Consider the following 27,064-nt stretch of genomic DNA (forward strand, 5'->3'; position numbering starts at 1 on the left):
ACAGGAGCATCTGACTATAACCTCACTGGAGAACGCAAATGAAGTCAGCCTTAAAACCACTCAGCCGAGCCCAGTCAACCCACAGAATCATGAGAGAGAGAATTAACTTGTTGCTTTAAGCATTAAGATCTGGGGTGGTTTGTTCCACAGAAAGATAAACTCACCAGTGACTGTTCCATGTGACTTCCAGGAGGCCAGAAAGCTCCCCAGTCTCTCAACGTCGATGGTGTCATTGGATGCCAAGTTCCCAGGGAAGGGAGTGCAGAAAGGGGAAGTCATTAAGGAAGGGAGAGCAGGAGGTTGGGGTCACCTTCAGGGGACTGAAGGGAGCCTCAGAGACTTGGCAGTCCCAGCAGGAACAGTTGCCTTTGGGCGAATGGCTCCAAGGCCGTTTTGCAGGTTTTAGCTTTCCCTTAGGCGAACCCATGTTTTGAAAAGGTAAACCATTGTAGTGCCAGCTAGAATGAAGCCAAGGTTACACACTCATTTCTCCCATGGTTATTTTGGTTGTGTTCCGTGTCTAAAGACCCCTCACTCTGACCATCAATAGGTGATTCAGTTCCAAGGGAGACCAGGCCAGACTCACAAGTTGGGACAACTGCGTCTTTACTCATAGAGGGTCAGAAAAATCATTGTTTGGGTAAGACAGGGTACTTTAAGCACTCATTCTTACATATGGTATGATTTTTTTTTTCTTTCCATGTTAAGAAAAATGAAACATTTAAAACTTTATTTCCTTTACTCTTAAATCATAGGGATTTTTGTTTGGTTTGGTTTGGTTTTTTAAAGGTAGGAGTGAAAACTATCCAGGTCTAAAAATGGTTTTTTTTTAAAGTAGTATCTTTTTTATTAGTGTGTGTAGGTTTTAAAAGAACTATAATGAAGCATTGCTAACTACATAAATATTACTTTACATAGCATTTTTAATCATTGTGAAAGAAGCCATTTGCTTGTTGGTTCTCGATATTTTTCCCATCTATATTCAGATCAATTAAGAATTAACAGCTATCATCTCACTGAATTGTAGCAAGGAGTTTACCTTATGAAAGTTTCATATATAAAATTTTATTCTCTAATAGAAAAAAGGGAAAATACCGAAAATTATTAATGTTTAAAAAGCTATAGAATACATTGCCTGCTCTAAATGGTTTGATAGCTTTACAAGTCCTTCCTACGTCTTCGAATATTCAATTCTAGTAAATATCACAGCCAAAGAGCTCCAAGCGAAGGGCAATACTTTGATTCCATGTTTTAGGAATGATGCGGATGAACCTGGACATAATGGGTGGGTTGAAAGAGTTCTTCACGTGTCCTTTGATATTATTGTTTCCTTCAAAAATCTGAAAGCAAAATATGAGAAGGTCTTTAAAAATGATATCGTGGTTATAAAAATCTTACACATCATTTTCTTTTCTTCTGCAATTTTCATTCAAGCTGAGGGCATCAAGGAACACATACAACATCACTGGAGATGGTCTTTGGCCGATTATGAAATCCCATGCCTAACAGACCTCTTTAGGGATTCCACCTCCCAGTGATCTGGGTCAGAAAAACAGAGAGATCTGACCTTGCTGTGAGGTGTCTGGGAAACCATCTCTGCCCTTAGCGCCTCAGTAGCTGTGTGTGACTTTGGGCCAGTCTCTTATATTCTCCAACTCTCCATGTCCTCACTGGTAAATAATAAAAGTTTACCCCACAGGAGTCGTTACAAAGAGTTTTTTAAGTATATAAATATGTGACACTTGCACATCGAGTGACAGATAACGGTTAGTTGTCACTGACATTGAAAATAAAATGCAACCATGGGCTTTGACTTATTCTTTTTGGCAAATGTCTTCTACCCTCAATTGAACAGCGTTTTATGACTTCTTTTTTTCTTTTTGCGTCCTGGCAAGTTCCCTGAGATCTACCCAGAGCAGCAGCTGGGCCACTCTTTGTTCATGACACTGATGCTTACTGGGCTGTAAAGACATCCAGGTAAGACACATAAAACCAGCCAAACCAAACGACCCACCAGACAAACAGCCCAGGAGTTTAAAGAGAGAAGGTTCAAATGCATTCACCGAGGTAGGTGCTGAGCCCATGATAAGCATTCGGTAAAGGTCACCCCTTCTCCTGTGTTGTCCTATTGGCTCCAGCCTGGTTTCCCTTCCTGGAATATTCGGCTCATCTCCCTGATTTTCCCCTAGTAGCATTTTGAAAACACATGGCTGGGGATTAAGGAGCGTAATGGAGTAGTTCGTCTTGCAGGAAACTGGGTTCCTCATCGGTTAGGAACCTCATTGTCTCCTGCTTTAATAATATGACACAGAAAGCTTTATGGCCATGGGTATTTGCTCAGTCAAGAACAACAAGCTGACCCAAGATAAGCTAATATGATGCTATTTCACAGTGGACGTTCCCCCAGACCCCCGTTATGGACGACATGTTTGTATCCCCCTCAAATTCTCACTATTTTGCAGGGGCTCCATCTCCGCAGAAAGTTAGCCTGCGCAGTATCTGTCTTCAGAGCAGCTCCCTGCGGAACTGGGGTTCAGACTTCTTAGAGGGGAGGTGCATGTCTGTGCATATTTGTCAAAAGCAAGGAGCTCTTTGCAAAGGTAAGGCTGTCTCTCGCCAGAGCGGGATGTGAGTTGCTTTGCTGTCGCTTTGTTACCTTGGCCACCATGGAGGACCCCTGCCTGTAAGGCTTCCATTCCATGCCCTGGTCACTGTACTGGATGCTGTAGCTCTTCACGTACATCTCGGAGGACAGAGACTTGCAGCCCTGTGTTACAATTGCAGTTATCTTCTTGATTTTGAGCAGATCAATTTGTAACCACTGTTGGTGGTTGTTTGCCTGTGAAGATGGTGAGGACACATGAGCAAGGCCGATGTTAAATCCCCCTCTTTTTAGACCAAGATACTCAGAAATGTGCAGAATTCAAAAGCTTTTCCTATCTCATCCCTTAGGATTCTCTGTCCCTTAGAGGACTTCCCTGTTCCTTCTTGTTTGCTGTCACAGACGTATATAAACTTTTAGTGGTGTATTTCATATATCGTACAATAATGGTTTACTTGTTTATATCTCTTCGAAGGCTGGGATTTATTGTGTTTTGTTTCCAGATACTTAACACAATGCATGGCACAGAGTTGGTGTTCAAGGAATATTTGCTGAATGAATAAATAAATGAATCTTACTTGAGAAAAAAAATTAGATTGCTAAATTATCTGTAATATTATTCTCTTAATCAAATTTATTTAAATGCCGTGATGATATTGCGGATGGGTTATCTGGGAAAGGACTCTCTCCTCTCTCTATTTAACTTCATTTAAAAAAAGTCCCACTTTTCTTTCCCTTGCTTCTGTCAGCTAGGAGGAGTCATCCAGTTTCTTCTTCTCTGATATTTCAAACAAATGTAATACCTGAGAGACCTAATAAAGCCATGACTAGGATCTGATATGGTACAGGAGCTGTTCTGTCTCTGGCCTAATGAAATGCTTAATCATATGTTTGCTGACACATATTGGAGAAAGAGGGTCAGAAGGACTAACTGAGTTTTGGAGTAATCTGAGACCGATTTTCACCCTTGGGAGATGATTAATCATGCCCCATAGTCTCAGTCAGTCCTACATGAAATAACGAATATTGATCTATTTCTTTAACATCACTTATGTGTACATGTATGTACGTGTATATATTGATACACAGATATATGTGTAATTCATATACTGCATGTATTTTTAAAGCAGATTAGTTGAATTAAAATTATTACATTAATTAATTTTTGTTAATTTTGTAGCACTCTCTAGTGACATTTGGTGATTTCTTAGTGTATCTTCAGGCTGTCTGTATCCAGTCCAGGTTGTCCTGGTGACACAGAGGTAGGGATCTAGAGAGATCGGGAGGCATAATGATCTTTCATAGACATAAAACAGGCGGGCGTGCCTCCGTTTGCATGTGTGCCTGCCTAGGTCCAGCTGAGATTTTTAACCTCTCTAAAGAGACCTCATAAAGACACTGGATTCTAATAGGAGATTAAGTGAAACAGTTCTGATTTAGAATTCCAGATTTAAAATGGTGACCTTAAAAATTAGAATTAGTATTTCATCTTTGAATCCATTATTATATCATGAAGACCGAAAGCAAATTATATACAGAGCAAAATTTTTCAAAAATCTATAATACAGGGTAGGGTGACAAAGTTACCTGGAAAAAAATTGGATGATATCCTTTCTCCTTAACTTTTTTTATTATTTAACATTTTATTTATATAACTATAGAAATGTAATATAGTATCACATTATTACTTTTATTATTTTAACTTCTTTAGGTCTCTGTTTCTCCCTCTATAAAATTGCAAAATGAGGTATTTGGGTGGTTTCCAATGGTGGGAGGACCACTGATCTGTTTATCGGGAGAATGGGCTTCCTGATTCTGCCACCAAACTAAGCTAAAATGCTTTAATCTCCTTCATGTTTAAACTTAAAAGGAAAAGTCTGGACCAGATGCTTAGCAAACCCCTTGCTGTTCTTACATTCTATGAGACTGTGACAGACCAGAAATGAGTTTCGAGACACAGATATCTGTTCCCAAGACTATCTGTAGGGGGTCCAAGTTCTTCCATTTTCTCCATTCCTACCACAACTCCCCTTCTGTTGCTGGCAGCCTAACCTACGGATAGGACCTGGAATTCTATAGAGTCCAGGGAACTGGAACGTAGGTGTCTTAAGGAAGAGACAGAGGAGTGTAGAAAAGAGGGAAGGGTTAAGCTGACTGGTAGAATCATTCTGAGCTCTGATGCCATTGTGATTTTTTTAAGTCAGTTGAAGAGTGAAATAAAAATGTGTCAACTATGAACTGTTACCCTAAAACTAAGTCACTGGAATTATCCAATGGGTTATTATCTGGACAACAGAACTCTCTGGAGGATGCTTATTAAACTTAGGCCACAGATCTATAACCCTGGTTTTGCAACATTTTGCCATGCCTCCAACTGTCTAAACGAATGTCACAAAGTTCTCAAAAAATGGGAACAAAAAAAAATTTAAATAACACTATTATGAAAATGAAAAGTATTGGGGTGCCTAGGTGGCTCAGTCAGTTAAGCGGCTGCCTTCAGCTTGGGTCATAATCTCAGGATACTGGGATGGAGCCCCGCATCAGGCTCCCTGCTCAGTGGGGAGTCTGCTTCTCCTTCTCCCTCTGCCTGCTGCTCTGCCTACTTGTACTCTCTATCTGTCAAATAAATAAATAAAATCTTTTTTAAAAATTAGGAAAAAAAGAAAATGAAACGTATTGCTAAATTGTGGGGAAAAAAAAGTATTGCAAATCTAAATCATTTATCACTAATATGAGTTGTCTCAGTTAGGAGCTGGCCAACTCTAGCCCAAGGGCCATATTTGGTCCCCGGCCTGTTTTTGTAAATCAGGTTTTATTGGAACACAGCCATGCTTATTTATGTACTGTTTATAGCTGTTTTCCTGCTACAAGGGCAGAGTTGAGTAGTTATGACTGAGAATGTATGGCTCACAATGTCTAAAATATTTACGGTCTGGTCCTTTGCGGAAGAAATTTGCCCACACTTGATAAAAATCAAAACTAGATCAAGAACCACAGACATGATAAATAACGTCTCTGAGCCAAAGTCAGAGCTAAGCTATCAAACCAGCGGACATCCTAGATTCTCGGACCTAGGATCACAACCGGCAGAAACGCGAGATTATATTCTGACTTCCCAGGACCCCATGTTTCCCGTAGTGAGGGTCTGTGTTTCCTCCTGGAAGGTTGAGGGAGCTCCGTTCACAGGCATCCTCTACCTTGGCTTGCCAGGCGTTCACACGACCCTGGGCATTGAGACGGGCACGGAAGGGTTCCCAGTAATCTCCCCACCAAGATTTTTTGAATGAGGAAGCTGTGATTTGCTTGTTTTCTATCTTTCCATTTTCCATACCCAGTGGTGCGGAGCATCCTGTCAAGAGAGAAGTAATGAGATTAATTGTGCACCACCACTCTGCCCTGCATGGTGTTTCTCACTTGCAGAGGGGACAAGAAAAAATATCACTACCAAGTCACAACAGAAACAACCATTGTCACCAATGATGTTATTGCCCAAAGGCCAAATACTGCTTTTAAGCTCTATGTATATTACTAAGTGAGAAAACCAAAGAATAGCAAGAAAAAGTAACCAACACTACCAGAAGATTCAGAAACTAAATTGGAGCCCAGGAAGTCTGATGCATGTTCTGAATATTTAAACCCATTTTCCTCCTTTGGAGAGTCATGGAAACTTCTGCCTTTTCTCTGAGGTAGAAAATACTCCTTCACTACCTATGTACATAAGAATATATCCTATTTCTCTTTCTAAAGAAAAAGCTACAAAGAAGAAGAGTGAACCCTTTGAAGTCATGCTCAGTAGATTGTTTTCAATCACGGAGGGTGATTCATGTGACGCAGCACCGAGACATCTGCCGAGGTGCGCGGTGGCATGTTAGTCCTCAAAGCTGGTCGGGGAATGTGAGAACACAGCTCGTGAGTGAGCCCAGCCGACAACCGGACACCACCGTCAGCTCCGCGATGCTTTGTTCTTGTTGGTAAATCATGCTGACATTTTCTTGAAGTGATATCTCTCTCAATGAAAAATGACTTAAAAAAAAGAAAACCTACAGCTAACTCTGATTATATCAAGAAAATGAAGAGGTTTTTTTTTTTTTTTTTTAAGTCATGCTTCTTGAATAGAAAATAGATGTTTTGAATAGGTCAACGGGGACGCCTGGGTGGCTCAGTTGGTTGGACGACGGCCTTCGGCTCAGGTCATGATCCCGGGGTCCCGGGATCGAGTCCCGCATCGGGCTCCCGGCTCCATGGGGAGTCTGCTTCTCTCTCTGACCTTCTCCTCGCTCATGCTCTCTCTCACTGTCTCTCTCTCTCAAATAAATAAATAAAATCTTAAAAAAAATGTTTGAATAGGTCAACTGAGTTGAATGTCATATTTTAGTTTGACTCTCTGATCTGAAAAAACTACCATTTACAACATAAACTATATAGGAAGAAACAAACAGTGACTCTATTGCACCTTTGTTCTATTTAGTTGAATTTTATTATGGCCATTTATGATTACTTCAACTTACTTATATTACCGGTCACATTATATTCCCTGAAAAACAGCAGCTTACACAGAAAAAACTTGAGTACCTACAGGGAGCACCAAACGGAGTATAGAGTTCAGTCGAGGTTTCAGGAAGTTGGGGGTGCCAGGGTGGTTCAGTCACTTAAGCACCCAACTCTTGATTTTAGCTCAGGATTGTGAGACCAAGCCCTGCCTTGGGCTCCCTGCCGCACGGGGAGGCTGCTTGCGATTTTCTCGCCGCCTCTCCTTCTGCCCCTCCCCGTCAGCTTGCTCGCTCTCTCTCTCTCATGAATAAATAAATCTTTAAAAAAAAAGTTTCAGGAATTGGTAAGTAGTTTAGATCTCAAAAACATTCACTGAACATCTAACACAGGCCAGTAATGTTGCTCAGGACTTTCATTAAAGTCTGAGTGTGACCTGTAGGGCTTTGGAAGAGTCAGAGCTAGTCTGAATCTTAGTTCTTATTGAAATTGGCCAATGGCAGTTATTCTAAGCGACGGCCTCTCCTTGGAGGGTCATGGCAGTGTCCGTGCCACGCTGGCACTGTTTGGAGATGGTGCCCGCCCACTGGCTGGTAGAACCAGTCTTGCTCTAGGTCACGATGTAAATGAGAGTCTGCCTGAGCAGAACCTGTTTCACCAAGGTTTTTTGAGGCACCTCAGTGACTGAATAGAACTATTAATTCTATCCATTCCTCTGTATCTACTAAAGCTTGATTCTCTGAGAGGCAGCAAGACAGTAATGCACCTTAGTATCTTACCGTTAACCTCACAGCCTAGCAGCTCCAACCGAAGGGCCGGTCTGTTATAGAATCTTGTTGGAGAGATCCTAATATATCTAGCCACGATAGGTGGGTCAAACCGATTCTCTTTTATCGTAGAGGCATCTGAATTGCCATCAAAATACTAGAGGAAAAGAGGAAAGCTTAGTTATGGAACAATTCTCTATGAAGTGGTTTTATAATAAAGTTTCAGTTTAACTTAATATTGTCATATTAAGTTTTCAGGTGGCCTGAATTAAATCACTTGGTCTTAAGAAACTGGAGATACTTTCACTTCCAGAAGGTGGTGTAAATGTGCCTCGTCTTGTTCCTTCTGCTAAGTACAGCTAAAACACAAGAAGCCACTGAAAGATGAAGAGAAGAAGGCAGACCAGCTAGGGTTCTCGGGACCCAAAGAACAACATGGTAGTTAGTGGGCTCCCTGGGTTTCACTTTTGTCTCATATATCCCAGACTGCAAAGTGAAGAAACCAGCAACCAGGAAACACCAACAGATAACAGACAAAAAAAGCTCTGGTGAAGGATTCTTTTCTCTAGCCACAGGACCAGGCAAGGGCAGTCCAGCAAGCTGGAGAACGTTCAGACAATAATTGCTCAACTTCTAGATAAACATCAGAAAACACCATGGCCCCTGCTCCACCCAGAGCAGCAAAGACCCAGTGGGGAGCCTAGACTTCTATGCTCGTAAGACCGTAATGGGTTACCCCAGCACCCTCACCAGGACTGTATTAGAGAAGGGCAAATAGGAGCTCAGGACTTTCATCCCCACCAGTTCCTAATAAGGCTCCCACCGCTGTGTATCATGGAGTCTCTCCCATTCCCACCCAACAGCAACGAAGAGTGGTCCTCCTGTGGGGCGACCCTGGACTTCGAAGCCCACCTGGCAGGCGTGAGGTGGGCCCCAGCCCCTTTCCTGGCCAGAGCAGTCAGAAGGAGCAGCTAAAACAGAGGGTAAGAACAGCAAGACTCAAACCCAGAACAATAACAGACAGACCAACGAAACAGAGCCAGTCCTCTGAAAAGATGAAAAAAGAGGCAATTATCTAGCAAGAATGACAAAGCAAAAAGAGAGGCATATTCACCAATATCAGTATCGCTGTAGACCCTGCAGACATCAAAAGCGTAGGTGAATACAACACCGACTCTATGCACATAAATTCAACAGCTTAGAGAAAATTGATCGATTAGAAAAATACAATCTCAACTTATTCAATAGGAAATAGATAATGTGGAGGGCCGGTAACTAATCAAGAAATTGTATTCATAATTTAAAAGATATACTATGGAGTATTATGCCTCCATCAGAAAGGGTGAATACCCAACTTTTGTAGCAACATGGACGGGACTGGAAGAGATTATGCTGAGTGAAATAAGTCAAGCAGAGAGAGTCAATTATCCTATGGTTTCACTATTTGTGGAGCATAACAAATAGCATGAGGACAAGGGAAGTTAGAGAGGAGAAGGGAGTTGAGGGAAATTGGAAGGGGAGGTGAACCATGAGAGACTATGGACTCTGAAAAACAATCTGAGGGGTTTGAAGGGGCGGGGGGTGGGAGGTTCGGGGAACCAGGTGGTGGGTATTGGAGAGGGCACGGATTGCATGGAGCACTGGGTGTGGCACAAAAACAATGAATACTGTTATCCTGAAAATAAAAAATAAATTAAAAAAAAAGATTCCTGGAAAAGAAATCTCTAGGCCCACGTTGTTTCTCTGGTAAATTCTACAAATATTTCAAGAATTAACACCAATTCTAGAAATTTCTCCCTGAAAACAAGACATGCTTCCCAAATTATTTTATGAAGCCAGTATTACTCGGATATCAAAACCAGAGAAATACATTATAAAAAGTAGAACTGCACACCAATATTCCTCATGAATATAAGGGCAAAAGTCTTAAAGTAATGAATTCTGTAACTGTAATCTGTCCCTCTCTCCAAGACAGATTAGTAAGGGCTGTAATTAGAGATTTTCATGATCTGCTCAAAGGGATACTGTAAGTAAGTAAGTTACTAGAGATACCTACTGATAATACAGACACTAGTCAAATAGTAACTGATTTGCAGGAAAAATGAAACAGTTTCAGCGTTCTCAGCGTCGTAACGACAGACCGAGTCCTTCCATTCAGAGAGCTCTCTTTGGAAGGGGACTAGGGAGGAAGGGGAGTTGGGGCTGGTACACAGGGGTTTGGGGGAATAATCCTGGCTGAGCTCCCGAAAGAGGGGCAGGCCTGTCGCTCCTCGGGCGGGGAGCAGAAGGGCAAGCGCGCTGCCCAGACCAGAACTGGCGTGGACACCGGTACCTGCTTCCTTTCAGGTACACTGAGACAAAGAACAAAATACGATGGAAAAGTCAGTAGAAACAAAACTTCAAAGCCCGTTTTTAGCCTAAGCTCCCGAAGGGCCAAGACCCGATGTTCCACTCTGCCGTCCGCCGTCTGCCTGTCTGAGAGGTCTGGGCATCTAGTTTGATCCAGAAGTGAGTTTTTGGTGTTTTGAAGTGTCGTAAGTCAGGCTCATCCTTTACTCTGTGGTGACAGACCCAGGCTACACCACTTTCCTTCCTAAAGCCTAAGAAAACCATTTGCATTTCTATCTCCCAGAAAGGTATTTTTTTAAAAAGACACGAAGACAGGCATAGTCACAAGCAGCCTAGGGAGCCTAGGGTGAGTCTAGGGAGTGGGAACGAAACGGGCGCACAGACCATCACGTTCCTGGTGCTGTTCCCCTTGAAGATCTGCCAGTTCGTGCGGTCGGAGCTGTACGCCACGGAGAACTGCGTGGTGTAGTAGGACTTCAGATACTGCTTGGCCCCTTGGGTCTGGATCCCCGTGAGTACGACTTCCCTCTGCATGTCCACCTGCCACACAGCAAAGCCATTACGGACTGTCCTTGTCAACAAGTCACACGCTGCTTCCGTGATTCACTGTGCAGCCGGCTTTCTTTGGGACTAACCACCCAAGGTCTTAGTGCTAATAAAATGGCCAGAAACAACCCACATGTGAGCATGGAGGACCTGGGCTTGAATCCAAGTTCAACCACTTACTAGACATTTGGCACTTAATTAGGCCTGCTCTGCCTTAGTTTTTTCATCTGTAAAAAGGATCTCTAGGCTGTGACTAGCACTAACCTCATAGGGTTCGTTTTGAGTATGTAAAGTACTTAGGGTAGTATCTAGAATGTTGCAAGAACAACAAGGAGAAATTATTAAACCACTGTCATTTTATTAGTATGGTGCTGTAAATATTAATAAGGTTAATAAGATATACCTGGATCCAAGGTTTAGCGTCAAGTTCTGGTGAAGGTTTCTCTGTGATCCAAGCATTATATGACCCACCATTGTTTAATCTTGCTAATCTGGGTTCCCAATAACCTAAATCCAAAAAAGAAAAAAAAAATTATTCTGAATTAAAACAAACAGACAAACCAAAAGCATATAATTGGCCATTTCCCAAGTAAATTTAGTCCCACTGGATGACCAGACCTCTGCAGGGTCTTCTGCTGAAGTTAGGAGACTGGGCTGTTGACACAAGGCCTCAGCTACGAGGCTCGTTCAAGATGGTGAAATCTTCTTGGCTTCAGTCCGTGCTTGGTCAGCTGTCAAGCACCGCCCACCCCCTCTCCTGCATACAGGTTCTGTTTGTCTTTTCTCAGTTCTGTTGATGTGGTTGCTGCCCAGAGTGCTTGCCTAAGGGGAGGACGTGGGAGGGATTATGGGAGCCTCCTGATCCCTTCCAACTGACCTCTTGGTCTTAGGAAGGGTTTTGAGGCAGAGTGAGGAAGTTTAGAAGGAGACCCTGACACCCAGTGGGTGGTCAGCAAAGTCCTTGAATGGTTGGCACAACAAAGAACCCTACTAGTGGGGAGAGTAGTATGGGGCCAATAAGACCTTGTGAATCTGGCTGGAATATTATGTTTGTGATCAAACCTGGAAAGGGGATGAATGGGGAGGGTTTTGAAAATGGGAACATGGTCGTAGGAGTAAGGGATCCCCTCCTTGCTCAATCCCTGCCGAGAGGTTGGGCTGCCTGGGTAGAGATTCTGAGGAGCCCTAGCTCTTGGTCTTCCCTGAGACAGACTCTCTGGGACCTTATACATTAGAGAGGATGTTAGCGCCCATTATACACTCCTTCCTCTACCAGATGAGCACCTCATGAGCAAAGCCCAGGGAGGAGCAATGACACGTAGATTCGACAGGTAGGGGTTGTCATGGGGTGTTTTTCAGGCTGTACACTGCACAATTGTAGGAGATGGCTTCCAAAGCTGATGATGCGACCACTTACCCAGATGCTCAGAAGCCTTGATCTGTGAATCAGCTATGATACCAGTGCTTAGTCCCATCGGCATCTTACATTCTAAAAAACAGACAAAACACACACACACACACAGAGCAATGAATAATTTTTGCTTAGAAAATACATATAACTGTGTGAAATCTCCATGGCAGGAGATCATACCTCTGGTGGGTCAGTCATTTGATAGTTTCACTTCGTTTTGTGGCACTGCCTTAAACATGTCTGGTTACATTTAGTGCTAGTACTAGCAAGACTAGTGATTGGTGCTAGTCTTTAACAGAGTGACACCCTAGAGGAAAACCATGGAGACCCCAAAATTCAACTAGTTTTATACAGATTTCCATCTGCTCGTATCTTAAAGTAAGTCATTTTACAACCTTAAGTATTACCCCCTGTAAGTCTATGTTCTCAAAAGTTGACCTGAAAGTTACAGAGTTATTTATATCCTGGTCACAAAAGAAAATGCCAGCCACTGCGATGTCTGGATGTTGACACAGTGCTTGAGGATTACGTACTCAGCAAATATTAAATAAATGCCGGCTGGCTGGTTGGCTGGGTAGATGGGCAGATGGGAATGATTTCTCAAATACTGGAACGCCAAGTTCAGAGACGATCCCAGTCGTTGCTGAATTCCTGGTATCTTTTCCCTCCTCTGGAAAATTTCTTACATTCATTTCCCATGAATCACACATCATGAAGGAAGCCACTTTATATTCGTTCCCCAACTGAGAAGAATGCCTTTGGGCTGAAACACGGGGTTCAAGTTTCCTTGAAGACTGATGCTTGCGGCACCATCGGAGGATGGGTCAGAATGCATCAGTTAGCAGTTAGAATAAAAGCATTATTGCCCCTGTCGTGAGGAGTCTCAGAGTTCCTTATTTCCCATCTAAAAGTTAGGAATGTCCCAGCAGGGACCGTCCCGCTAAAAGCATCGCGTGGCTCCTGGGCGGTACCTCTGTCTACGAGGAGAAACGGCGTTTGCATCCCTGCTCTCTGGTTTTCTCCAACCTCTGTGTCCAGCAGCCACCAGCCGGCTTTCGAGGCCTTCATTTCAAGAGTTTTAAACGAACCTAAAACAGAGTGAAGGACAATATTACACACCCCTAATGAACAATATTAGTTGACAGCTATCAAAGAATCCTAAAAATCCCTGCATCACAAGAGGCTTTAGAAAAGAATTTAAGGAATGACCCCTTTCTCTTAGGCAGGACTGGAGGTGTAACAAACAGATAAAAACAAAACAAAACAATGACACACACATTAGTAAAAGCAACTGCCCCAGGACTTTAAAAGATCTCCAGCACCCCTTACAGGAAAGAAGCTCTCATACAAAGTTAGAAGCTAACTCATACACAGCACAGCTTCTGAGCCCTAAGGATGAAAATGACCTTGAACGACTCATGACGAGGCCTCAAGAAAACCGTCCCTGTCTCCTTTCTCTCCCTTCACTTCATTAGTTTTCCCCTTTTTTATAAGAAAGTTAAAATCAAGCATCCTTCTCCCACGTTTTCAAGTTTTCTATTAAGTTTACATAGTTGAATACAGAGGCGCATGAACTATTTCAGAAAATTCGCTGAAAGAAAGAAATGTCTGAAACCTCGGATTATCCACTCTGATATTCAATGCTACCCTTTGCTAGTTCGTACTTGAATTCTGCTGACTGTAATTCATGTCTATTTTCCAGATTGTGAGTGAGAATTAATAGCCGATGGCCATCCTCCACTGTCCAGTACAGACCATTTAGATATGAAGATTTGGACAGGGCAGCCAATTCCAGCTTCTCGGTGTTTCGGAAAGGAGGACTGATCTGGCAATCTACATCTGGTGAAAAGTCAGGGATGAGTTTCACCGAATCCCCTCTTGTCTCTGATTTTAATAGGGTGGGTCTTTACAGCTTAATGAATGCACCACGGGCCTGAATGAAACAAACAAGAAGGCCCTTTCCCCTCTCCCAAACCAACCCAGTCCTGTTCGGACTGCTGTGCCCTTCTAAGGCTGAGTCACACAGCAACTTCTCCACCCAAAGTACTGGCAAGGGACCTACTGCCCTCAGCTTCTCAGAGCATTTGCGGAAGATGGGCTGTTTGTTAAAAATGCGGAGGCTCAGGGCGCCTGGGTGGCTCCATTGCGGGGCGTCTGCCTTCGGCTCAGGTCGTGGTCCAGGGTCCTGGGATCGAGCCCTGCATTGGGCTCCCCGCTCTCCCTGGGAAGCCTGCTTCTCCCTCTCCCACTCCCCCTGCTTGTGTTCCCTCTCTCGCTGTCTCTCTCTGTCAAATAAATAAATAAAATCTTTAAAAAAGGAGAGTGTCTGGCATCTGCTGAAGATCAAGAGCTCCAAAAGCAAATCTCTGCCTTGGCATTTCCATTTTAACCAGCTTCCTAGACTTCCACTGTGCTCAGTACCGTTGCAGAATCAGTGGCTGCGGCGCTCATACCCCTACCCACTCCTATGACACACAGGGAGACCTACAACCCACTCGTACCTAAGAATCTTTGGCGATGACTGGTTTGTTGAAGCCTTTTCATTATTAAGGGGGGATTAGCCCGTGTGGTGCTGCAAAGGGCACACACGTTAGCGGCCTTTTTCACACTCGGTATGCAGTCTGGGGGTGTGTGTCTGCCCAGGATCTATGCCAGAAACCATCCCCGACCCTCAGGAAGTAATGCCCAGGAGGGAATGAGGGCCAGCGATAGCTCCCCTAGCCGTTTTTCACCAGGGACCGCTTTCCTTCTTTCCCGTGAGGGTCTTTACCAGGCAGCAGGGGCCAGACCCCCCGCTGGTGCTGTCGAGTGCCGTTTTCCAGCAAGGTCTGGCCGTGAAAGTGAACCACGTGGATGTCTTGGGAGCTGCCCATGTTCAGCAGGTGTAACCTCACCCACTCTTGCTCGTACATTCTCAGGCCAGGCAAGTTGTAGATCATCCCATTAATGGCTGAAAGGAGAGAGAGTCGCAATGGGTTAGTGATCTGAGTGCGCCAGGAGAGAGGCTGCCGAAGAGGTCTGAGGCCTCCCGCCTCACGACCCGTCTTCCTACCGCTCTGCCTGCCCAGTACAGTAAGGACAGTGTAGTACAGTAAGGACCCCTGTGTACCCTGGTATCAGGGAGAGGCTAAAACGGGACCCCAGCTCCTCCCCTTGTCGGCCTCCAGCAGCCTCCTACAGAGCTGACCACTCTCCACCCCGCACCTCACACTTGCCCTGCTCTCTGTCTCCTTGACCTTTACAGGGTGGGTTTGCCTGTGCTACAGGAACAGGAAGACGAACATGAGCCAGAGAAGTGAAGTCCAGGGGTCGGAGGAAAGAGAGTGAGGGGGTACAGAGCACGTCACCCCGGGGCCTCCTAAATTCGGAGAGAGCTCGGGCAAATCTGGGAATGCGGATGACCGAGGTCCCTGTTTGTTCTCTCATTCCTATGAGAGCTCCTCGGTTCCCTTTCCCAGCGAAAATGTCTTGGGCTCTCGGGCTTCATCTGCTCTCTGCTCTGTGAAACGTATGTGAGTGTGTGTGCATGTGTGCACGTGTGCGCACACTGGCTTTTGGTTGGTGGGTCGGTGGGTTGGGTATGTTCTCCAAGTAGCTCCCATGTCAGCTTTCAGACCTTCTCTAGCTCCTCCATGTGCCCGCCACCTGCCGGGGGACAGCAGCCCACAGCTGTTTAAGGACCTGGTGCGGGTCAAGGCTCCTGATTCCTCAGAAGCACGTCCTGTCTAATCTTATGAAGACCTAGAGTCACCCAGTGTGATTCAGCTCGGAGACTGGATCAAAGTCAGAGGAAAATACCATGAAACTCATGGGAGTTTTTGACTTCTGAAGATGCAAGTCTCCAAGGCCTGGGGGACTGAGTCTTTTTTTCATAGTACCAGCTCTTCTTTTCGTCAAAGATCATAAAAAGTAAGACGAATTCTCTCATATCCATGGGCGTGTTGCTCTTATCAAGGACTCCTTTTTCACAGATCAGAAGGGGACCTATCAAGCCAGAATGGATGTCTTTTTCCTGGAAGACAGTAGGAGGAAAATGCACAGATTTTCTCTTTCTCAGGATTCCCTTTGCTCTTCTGACAATCACTGATTATGTAGAAAAGGAAACCTCAGGAGCTCTGAGTTTGAAGTTTATAAAGGAAGAGCTCAGTAAGCCTGGGTATCTCTGATCACGGGATCCCGTGGCACTCATAGTCCCTTCCTCTGTTCGCCCTTGATCGCAGCGTGGCAGTAATGATGATATCAATGACAGTATCAGTGCCATTATAATTAGGATTTATTGAGCATCTACTATTATAGCAAATATTTTGCTGGTAGTATCTTATTTAATTCAGATAGCACTCCTATAAATTAAAAATAAGCTCACTTATTAAATATACATTGCCAAGTGCCTATTGTGTGCTATCCACTGTTTCCTCATTTTTTAACTTTAGAAACTGAGGTTGAGAGAGGTCAAGTATCTTTCCCAGGCCCCCCCAGTAAGTGACAGGATAGGAACTGAAATCGAAGTCTGCACTTTCTCTCTAGCAAGTCCACCCAAGATGAAGGCATCTTGGCTTTGCTGCTCTTTCTTAAAGAAAGAGCAAAACAAAGCTATTACTTGCACAAGGAAATTGCAAAAACATGTCTTCCTCTGCAAAGTAGTCACTCTGCCTGGGCTCAATCATTTCCATACCCCTCTCTCCTCTCCACGGAGCACATGCTTCTCTCTCATGGTCCTCTGAAGACAAGTTGTGACAGACTGTTGACCAGAACCCTTACAAATTCGTCATGGAAAGCAAGACATTTAAGGAGAAATCATCTTGACCCTTCTATCTGGTGGACTCAGGTTATAAGGTGAGGCGAGTGACAAAAACTTTCAACGGATGTACCTACCGGGTTCACTGCTGAGTAGTAAGCCCAGGCCCGGCAGGCAGAGCCGGGACTCTCCGGTCCGGATCGGGTGGTGGCGTGCCATACGTACGTGTAACTGCTATTTGGCTGAACAGCATTATCTTCCTTGAACCACTCAGGAGAGTCATCTTCGTAAGTCTTTCCCTCTGATGACTTTTCGTAGGAAAGCCCATGGGCATGAAGAGAATATGGTCTGGATGCTAAATTTTTGAAACGAACCTAGAAGAAAGAATAACCCACAAATGTACTAAGTCCAACAAAAATCCAAATAAAAAAAGTCAGTATTATACATCCAAGCAGATTAAATTAGACCTACGTGTATATACAGTGAGATATGTTAACTGCCTACAAGTACAAAGTAACCATATATTACTTCATCTAATCTTTACAACATCCTGTGAGATAGGGCCCACGCAGTTTACCCTAAGAACACCAAAATATGTTTGTTCTTAGGCTGTAAAGCAGAAGTGTTTGGCACGTGTGACGTGACCACAGCAGGTACTGCAGATCTGAAGATGAATGAGCTTTGGGTCTCGCTCACAGTAAGTCTCCAACCTTGGTGAAGAGGCAGCGGCACGTGGAGACTGACATTAAAGACCTGGGACCAAAAGGCCATAACCAAAGTATGAATGGGGTTAGACAGAATGTCTGAAAAGAGCAATTCGGCTGAACGTGCAGGAGTTTCTTGGGGAAAACAGAATTGGCCCTTATGGAAGAAACAGGAGATCCGCAGAGGAAGAAATAAAATCACGAGATCATTTTTTTCTTTCCTTTTTTTTTTTTTTAGATCATTTCTTTTTAGATTATCAAATCACTTGGCAAACAGTCTCTGAAAAGAAGTGTAATTATTTGTTAACTTTGGAAAATAAATTACCTATAGCCCTCCTGCCCCTTCCACTGTTACAAAGCCTTTGGTGCTTGTGGAAATTTCCGTGATGATCTTAGCAATGCTCATGAGATGACTTACTTGGATGACATCATCCACTTCAGCTCTAATAATAGGACCAAGAATGCCGAGATGCTCTTCATACTCCCCCAAAGGATCACGTTTGGTAAAAGTGCTATCAAGGTACTTCCGAAAGACGACTTTCTTGTATATGGTGTTCTCTGGATCATCATCAACGTCTTCACTGAAATAATAATAAGAACAGTATTTGTTTAAAGGAACAAATGAAAGGCCATTCAAAGAATTGGGGGAATTATCCCTGTTTCTGAGTATAGTATCTAGCATGGCTATTTAATTAGTACTTGAGGAACAAATGAATGAGAATATAAATGAGTAAAAACTTAAGCCAATAAATATCCTTCAGATCCCCGCTCACATATCATTTCTTAGGTAAATCTTCCTATAAAACTTTATAGGTCAAATCTGTCTATATGATTCCATAAGTTTCTATAGTATTGCTATAGCATATACAGTATATTCCTGGAGTACTCTTAAATTTCTCTAGTGTACATATAGTAAATTATCTTATTTATTTGTTTCTTTGTTTTTTTTTAAATATGTCATTTACTTGTGAGATTATCTATTAGGATCTGACTCTAATACTAGAGTGAAAACACCATGAAGTCAGGAATCATGCCTAATCTGCTCACTCTTTCATTTCTAGTATCTAACAAGTTATCCAGCACACAGTAGGGACTTGATAGATTTTTATGTAACACATCAGTGAATGAACAAATATAATCACATAGTCACCTAGCAGATTTCAGTATCAGAAGCAGCCAGAGCTTGGGGCTGTCAGGTGTCAACGGTCACCCCTGTGAAGGTCACTAGGTGGCTGGGAGTTTTATACTCTGAAAGTAGCCATTTTTCTCTCATTTCCTTTTTAAAAATCCTGTTATTCCTTGTGCAGTTCACTAGTTCAGTCTGTGGCCAGAACACATCGTATTCTCTGACTCCTCCATGCCCCAGGCCTGTGGAAACAGGCCAAAACTCCTCCGTCATGCACCACGTCCGTCACGCACTGTGAGCCGCCAATAGAGGATCCCATTCTGTCTTCCTTCCCGCTTCGTACCCTACCGACCCCATCCTTCCAGACCTCAAGCGTAACAGAGTTTTACAGAGCACTTGGGGGCAAGCAAAGCAGCTCTGATTACCATACACTCGGCTTGCATGTCTGGAATGGTATATAGGATTTTGAAGGAACTGGTTCCATCCCTTTCCACTTTGGAAAGGACCTAAATCTTACTCCTTCAGAGCCTCTCTTCGAAATCCCTAGATAAACTATTTATTCTCACATAGCAATGGGTGCTACATTTAAATAGAAAGTCATGGGAAAATATGTTTTATTCTTATTGGGGGGGGTAGGAAGAGCAGAGGGAGAAGGAGAGAAAGAATCTTAAGCAGGCTCCATGTCCAACATGGAGCCCAATGTGGGGCTCAATCTCACAACCCTGAGATCATGACCTGAGCTGAAATCAAGACTTGGAAGCTTAATCAACTGAGCCACCCAGGTGCGCCAAAAATGTGTTTTAAACTAACTGAGTTCTAATATGGAAATGCCAGCACCAGATTAATGAAATAATTTCTGTAAGCCATACCATGCACTGTGCTTGCTTACTCTGATTATCCTATGGCTTTTGGCTTTTACTGTACCCATTAGCTTTTGGAAAAGCTATATTGTACTATATTTAGACTGTTCAAGCATGGTCACCATGCTGTGTCCCTGAGAATCTGCAGCTAAGCCTTGCCCCTTGTCCCTCCCTCTCTTCTTTCTCTATATTGTCATCCCAGAATACAGAGTCCACCTCATTATGGTGTTTATCCTTAAGTGGAACTGAACTGAAAACTCTTAGAAATGTCTATGGATCCCTTAGAAACTCTCTGTTGTAGTTAGGCCACTTGCAAAACTGCATGAACTCCTCCAACTCCGTGGTTGAAGAGTGACTAGAATCCTGAAAGTTTAAATATGAAGAGTATGTTGGGGGCCATTCAGTGTAACATCTTCATTTAAAAAATGAAAGTAGTAGAGTCCAGGAAAGGAGCTCATATATTCTAGGAAACCAGGAATGGCTTCAAACTTCTGAAGTTTTAACTTTCATTTCAAGTTCAAATTTTCAATTTCAAGTTTTAGTTTTGCTCTTTGGATAAACACCAAAATTCTTCCCATGGCCTACAAAACCTAGCGGCATCTGGCCTTTGCAGAGCTAGCCAAACACTTTCTTACCACTCACCTTCTTCCTGAGCTCCAACTACAGGTTTCAGGGCTTCCTGCTTCCACAGGTTCCTCATCATGCCCTTCTTTCTGTCTAGAATGTTCTCCTCTTTCTACTTCCTACCTAGTTTACTTCTACTCATCTTCCAATCTCAGCTCAAATACCACTTCCTTGGGGTCAGATTCCTCAAGTCTCATATCAGCATGTATCTTCCTTTCCTTCTTGGTCTTTAGCTGGTTATATTTTACACTTATTTATGGGAGTATTTAATTCATATCCACCTGCCCAACTAGACACAAGTTCTATGAGGGCAGGAGTCGTGTATGCTTATATTATTCTCTTTTAGAGTCTCAGCACTTAGCACAATGCTTAGGAGAGAATAAGCACTCATTAAAGAGTTATTGGAGGAGTGATTCTATGAGCCAAATTAAAGCCCCAGTTTAAATTAAGGTACATCATCACTGAATGACTGCCTCAGGTGAAGATATAAACTTACTTTTTGTTTCTAAACTGGCTTGTATCCTTGGCCTCTGCTACTGGAATCTCATGTAATTTGAATCAAATGTCACCAAGATGCTGTATACTTTATATTGATCAGTAAACAATTTTAACGTATTTTTTGGTAACCAAATGCAAAAGGAGATTTCTACATCACAAATTTGGATGTGAAGCCAACTTCAATGAAATCATGTTGATTAGCAGATAGCTATGGATAGGTTGGATTCTGCACTCAGGCAAGGAAACATGGTAGGAACACGTGTGGGGAGAGCGGAAGAGAGAGAACTATCGATTATCATAGATTCTTATAGTGATTGTTCTTGCATTGTCCAAATGTCACCAAATGTAGAGAGCTAACCTTGGAATTGACAAAGGAAATTGCATAGGACAAGTTGTAATAGGGAACCAAAATTATACTTAGTATAATTTGCCCAGAATTTTTTCCTTGGACTGTAGCAATCTTTTTAGCAGTAGTGGAAACATGAGAATATAAAAGGAGAAAATTTGGCCAAACCTTTGAGCAAATTTTGAATAATCCCAGGATATTTCTTCAGCAGCAATGTAATAATATTTTCTGTTTCCACTGTTGCTGCGGAGGTACCACGCTGCAATGCTGTCAGGATTTCTGGAGGAGTTGATGTCTGTCCTAGTATCAGTTTGGTAAGGGTCATCATAGGCCACAAAATCAATTTCAGCAGTGTATTCTTCACTGCTCTCTTCCTTCTGCCTTGGAATAATCTCAATATAATCTCCATCATTTGCACTGAGGCCTATTACGACTGGTGGGTTAAGTTCTCTTGGCACAAGAGTGTTATTTAGGGTAGGAGATGGTGCCTGACCAATGTCTGGATGAGAGGAAATCTGACCAAATTCTGGAAGAAGCAATGACTGAGTAGATTCAGAGGTGTAGGATGTCTGATCAAGGTCTGGAGGAAGTGATGTATCTAGATCAGGAGGAAGGGCTGTTTGACTAATGTTTGGAGAGAGAGTTGCCTGGTTGAGGTCTGGGTAAAGGAGCATCTGATCGAGGTCTGGAAAAAGGGTTGTCTGGCTGATGTCTGATGAGAGAGTCTCCTGGTCAAGGTCTGGAGAAAAGGGTGTCTGACTGAGGTCTGGGGAAAGTGTTGTGTGGCTGAGGTCTGAAGAAAAGCTGGTCTGGTCAAGGTCTGGGTAAAGTGTTGTCTGGCTGAGGTCTGGAGAAAATGTTGCCTGGTCAAGGTCTGGAGAAAATGTTGCCTGGTCAAGGTCTGGAGAAAATGTTGTATGATCGAAGTCTGGGGAAAGGGTTGTCTTGCTGAGGTCTGGGGACAGGTTTGTCTGGCTGAGGTCTGGAGAAAAGGCTGTATGGTCAAAGTCTGAGGAAAGGGTTGTCTTGCTGAGGTCTGGGGACAGGGTTGTCTGGCTGAGGTCTGGAGAAAAGGTTGTATGGTCAAGATCCGGGGAAATGGTTAGTTGACTGAGATCTGCAGAGAGAGTTGCCTGCCAGGCTTCAGGTTCCAAAGAAGGGAACACTTGATCAATGTCAGTAGGGAAAGGCTTTTTTCTTAGGTCATAGTCGAGCATCTGGCCAGACTCTGGAGGAGATGTATGGCTAGAGTCTGTAGTGGAGTGTATTTGATCGGACTCTCCAGTAGGAAATGCCTGATAGTATTCTTCTGGGGGTATTGCCTGATAAAGATCTAAAGGGGAGCTCATCTGACTGGTGTCATTTGGGGCATTGTGATTATGGTCAGGAAGTGAGGCTAACAGGCTCAGATTCACAGAGGGGAATGTCTGATTGAGGTCTGTGGGAAAAGATGTTTCATCAGATTTATGGGGTAACAACGAATGATCAAGTCTCCTGTCTGAAAATGTGGTATTGGCCTTTCCTCTTAGAGGGTGGAAGCCCCTTGGAGAGAGAGGAATATGGTGTGCAAACTTCACTTCTTTTTTCTTTTTTCGTGTTTTAATGAAAAAAGGGATTTTCTTCGATCCACTGTTTCCTCTGTCCTGTTTTACTTGGAGAGATTTATTTCTAATTCCAGAAAATCTGGGGTGGCCACTCTGCTTTCTGTGCTTTTTTATGAGAGGGATGTTTTCTCCCCAAGTCCTTGAGGCATTCCGGGGGCTGGCCAGCAGCTTATCAACAGCCATGTCTTCATCAGCATCTGGAACGATTTCATAACTACCTTTCTCAGACACCACATGCCACTTCCCATTCACAACCTTGGATGGATTCTTTTGTTTTAAGAGTAACGGATCACTGGGAAGGTCTTCCCAGGATCCCATTCTGGAAGGAGACGAATTGCCTTGGCTTAAGTATCTCCCAGTTTTTTGTGCTGAAAATTCCACTTGGGAGAACCTATGCTTTGCTGTGTGCTCGCTTCCTTTCTTGGATCCCTTATGCTTAGCATGTTCTTGACCCCTGAATCCTTCTGCATCAAATGGAAGTAGGCTTATCTCTGTGATGTCTGGCTGTAGAGGATCCTCTACAGAGTCTTCAGAATAAGGGCTGGAATGTTCTGCTGTCGAACGGTTGAGAGCTGAGTTCTTGTCTAAGCCAATGTGTCCCAGAGAGCGGCCAGCCACGGTGGCTGCTGGGTGAGGAAGAGTTTTCTGAGGTTTTGCAAAGTTATAGACAGTAAACCTGCTAATGTTACTTAGGGAAGAAGAATTTGAACTAAGAGCTGTATCAGGAGGAATGAATTCAGAATTGTTCTCCAGAGCTAGGGCAGTAAGATTAAACTCCTCTTCCTCCTGATTAAGTGATGAATTTCTGAATGACCTAATTCCCAGCCATGAAGCCAGGCTGTTCTGGTAATCATCATCATCATCAACCTCTTCACCCATGTTTTCTGAAGAATCACGCATTTTCCGTGTAGTCATGGCTGTAGATGCGGGAGGTCCGTAGATAATCTCATACGAGTCTTCGTAATCATCCCGGATACATTTAACATCCCTGAATCTCAACCTTAGGTTTTTGTTTCTTGGATTGGAATTTATTGTCGTTAACATCCAAGTTCCTATAGAAGAGAGACAGAGAAAACAGCTCTAAGCCCAGAAAAAGATACAAAAACCCTAGGACCCATTGTGGCAGACAATTTTCAACAAACTTCAGGTGGGGGTTAACAAGTGTGGTCTGTGGGTCACCACTGATCTGAGAACTGTTGATTATCTGTAGTCACATAAGGAGAGAAGTTAGGTGTAAGGTGTTTAGGAAACTGTTCAGCAAACTGACATTGCTATGCACCCAATGTGATATGTGATCAGTGCCCTTATCTCATATAACAATACAGACTGAAAGTACTGGTCAGTGAGGGAGAAAACTCTTAGCACAGATAGTTTAAGAGTCACTGTTTTAGAATATATTTAAAAAGGAAAAAGTTAAAAATAAAGTAGGCTTTAGCTATCATAAACATCTTGTTGGTTGCACATCTCGTTTGAAAATTGGACTGACGGGGTGGATGATGTAAGATGTATTTCTAAGCAATGAATGACTCAGGTGGTTCGAAGGCAATTTTGAATCTCTTTGAAATGGCATTATTTCCTGACATACAGATGTGCCGGGGCGTCTCCAACAGTTACACTTGTTGAGTGTCTGCTGAGCGCTAGGCATTTGGTACATATGACAATTCACGGTCAAAGCAACCCTGTAAAGTGTGATTGTGTTTTGGAGATGAATACGGGAAGCTCAGTGAGGTCAAGGAGCTTGTCCAAGGTTACACAGACACTGAGTCCCCGAGCACATCTGAGGAGCTCCAAACCCCACCCTCCGAGGTATTGTATCTGATTACTAACTAACCCACAGTGGTGTGGCTAGCCCTAGAAATGGAAAAGGCCATTTTGATCAAAGAACACTCTTTTGTGGCTGAATGTTCATGCCTCCTCCTCAAAGTCACGCCTTATCTTTTTGCTGTTGCGTCTTTCCTTCTCACTTAGCACAGAGAAGGACGAATGGAGCCCACATCAAAGGACTGGGTCCATTTAAGTAATTAATTCCCCAAAGAGAAATCATGAGAAGTACTGAAAGGAAAGTCTGTATGGGATCAGAAAGATAAACTGAGGAACTATGGTAGCTTGGGAAGCTGTAGCAGACCTTAATAGATCAGAGGTTCCTCTCTGAGTGTCCAGGCTCTTACCGACATTATCCATGGTGACCGTCACAGATTCCCCACGCATGGGGAAGAGGGTCAAGGTGTCCTCATGTCTCTTTCCATAGATGAATGAGTGCCCGGTGAAGTGAATGGTCAAAATGTCATCCTGGGTTCCTACACTGCAGAAGTGCCACTGGACGGTGTCATCGTAGCAGAATCCGAGTGTGGGTATACTCTCAGGGACATAGCCATTGATCGCTGAAGGAGGAAAACCCATTAACATGAAGCCTCCGCCAACAAAAGGACATGTGTTGAATGATATCCTTGATTAATGTCCCAATATTAACTTGGTTGTAGCAAAGCAGTGATTACGATAAGCATCACCAGCCTGTCTAACATGTGACTACATCAAACTCAGACTTCCCAAATGAGAACTTATTTTCCCTACGTTAGCCAAGGGAGAAGTATCAGGAGAAAGATAAAGCCTTTCATGCCTATTGACTTACTCATTCATTGGTCAAGTGTGTATCAAATTCTGTTTTCCACACTCAACTTTTAAAGATGGTCTAAACCTCAACTTACAATATTATCTAGAATGAGTCTACCTGGAAGGGAAGCATAATGTAAGCAATTCACCTTGACACATTGATTAGTGAGTAAGAGATAGTGTCCCTCACAGGCAGGCAGATTTAGCACATTTTGTAGCTTTAACTACATCCTCTTAACATTGAGATAATCTATAGTTTTCAATCAAGTATTAAGTTCACACATTTTTATTATTTTTCAAAGGCAGTATCTTTATTTACTTAGGTTCTAAGCATGGTGCTAAATCACAGGGCCCACCTCTGCCTGTGCCACCACTCTGGCCCAGATACTAAAGTGATGCCTGGCACCAGGGAGCACTTAATGACATAATATGTTTTTAGTTTGTATTTCATTTGGGAGGCTCTTCTAAATGGTCTATAGCTGTCCTGTCTGATACAGTGGGCGCTGACTACAAGTGGCTATTGAGCAGTTGAAATGTGGATAATCTGGATTGAAATGTGCTGTAAGTATAAAATACACACCAGATTTCAGAGACCTAGTGCGAAATAAAGAAAGTCAATCTCATCCATTTTTATATCGATTATATGTTGAAATGATAATATTTGGGATATAGTTCACTTTAAGTTTTCATATGGTTACCAGAAATTTTAAAATTATCTTTGTGGCTCATGCAGAATTTCTAATGGATAACATTAGCCTAAAACTATGACAGATTCACTGCCCAAAATGAAATTATGCAAAGAAAGCTGAGTAACTCCCTGTTTGGAATTATTTTCAGGACACCTGCCTGCTCTGAGAATTCCATCATTCATATCAGAGAAAGTGATCGTAATGGCTCTTGACTCTGAGGAACAGTGGTGGGAACCTTGACCCCCGTGGCAAAGTTTGCTTTTAGCAGGCTCAGTGCCATTTCTCTCAGACTTCTCACAGCAGTGGCTTTAGGCGCCGGCACTGAAAACCACAGCAAATGCCAGAACTTTGGCTCAGGGAATTCCTTCTGTTCTGAACTTCCTACCTCTCACTTCAAACCTCTTCATGAATTGGCTTTTTAAGACTCTGGCTCCTCATCTGCATTTTGCCTCCATTTAATGCGACCACCTAGTTTCGGACTACTTACCTTGTTTTTGCTCCGGCCACGGAGCCCGTTCAGCTTGTACGCAGTCTAAAACCCCACATACCACTGACAAAGGCCTGGAGCCCCTTCCTCAACACCCCGCTCTCACCCTGTTCCTCCAGAGTGGAGGAGCCCAGAGCATGTGTGTAAACGCACACGCACATTTGGAGCTTGAGGCCAAGAAGACTTCCTAAGAAGAAACAGCCTTTAGCCTCTGGTCATAGGACGGCTGCTCTAGTATTCCCCAGTAACTTCGTCCCCAAATGTCTGGGTGGCGATGGAATTCTAACCCGTGCCTCTGCCTTCATGCACAGTCATCCTTCAAGCATGGGAGGGAAAACCTGATGGACAAAAGTAGTGACGGGACTTACTGCTCATGATGTTTGATTCGTAAAACTTGGGGTCGTCCCGTTTCACCTTGTCGGGATTTTCACAGAACTTGTTGATGTTGTCCTCAATGTACCAGCTCTTGTTCTCATCAAACACGGCAAACACGGCCTGCTGCTCGATGTCTGCTGCCCTCTGGAGGGGAAACGTGCCCTGCTCGGTGATCAACGTCCCAGCAGAGGACCCACAGCACTGAGTTCTCCGAAACCAAAGAGGCACAGTCTTGGGGCCACC

General features: G+C 43.5%; 1 protein-coding gene across 1 annotated transcript in view; it reads right to left on the reverse strand.

Annotated features, from left to right (window-relative positions):
• Nucleotides 1-589: 589 nt before the first annotated feature.
• Nucleotides 590-27,064, reverse strand: part of F5 (coagulation factor V) — a 66,268-nt gene continuing 39,793 nt past the window's right edge. The window contains exons 11-25 of the mRNA XM_082702640.1: nt 26,815-26,965; nt 24,829-25,041; nt 21,225-23,712; nt 18,021-18,183; nt 17,036-17,272; nt 15,962-16,175; nt 14,934-15,113; nt 13,135-13,251; nt 12,170-12,241; nt 11,156-11,259; nt 10,591-10,746; nt 7,870-8,014; nt 5,800-5,951; nt 2,657-2,839; nt 590-1,340 (exon numbers count right to left, since the gene is read on the reverse strand). Coding sequence (XP_082558766.1) covers nt 1,194-1,340; nt 2,657-2,839; nt 5,800-5,951; nt 7,870-8,014; nt 10,591-10,746; nt 11,156-11,259; nt 12,170-12,241; nt 13,135-13,251; nt 14,934-15,113; nt 15,962-16,175; nt 17,036-17,272; nt 18,021-18,183; nt 21,225-23,712; nt 24,829-25,041; nt 26,815-26,965 — 4,722 coding nt within the window. The 3' untranslated portion in view covers nt 590-1,193. The remainder of the gene's footprint in view (nt 1,341-2,656; nt 2,840-5,799; nt 5,952-7,869; nt 8,015-10,590; nt 10,747-11,155; nt 11,260-12,169; nt 12,242-13,134; nt 13,252-14,933; nt 15,114-15,961; nt 16,176-17,035; nt 17,273-18,020; nt 18,184-21,224; nt 23,713-24,828; nt 25,042-26,814; nt 26,966-27,064) is intronic.

Source organism: Mustela nivalis (genome assembly GCF_964662115.1).
Source record: "Mustela nivalis genome assembly, chromosome: 16".
Classification (NCBI taxonomy): domain Eukaryota; kingdom Metazoa; phylum Chordata; class Mammalia; order Carnivora; family Mustelidae; genus Mustela; species Mustela nivalis.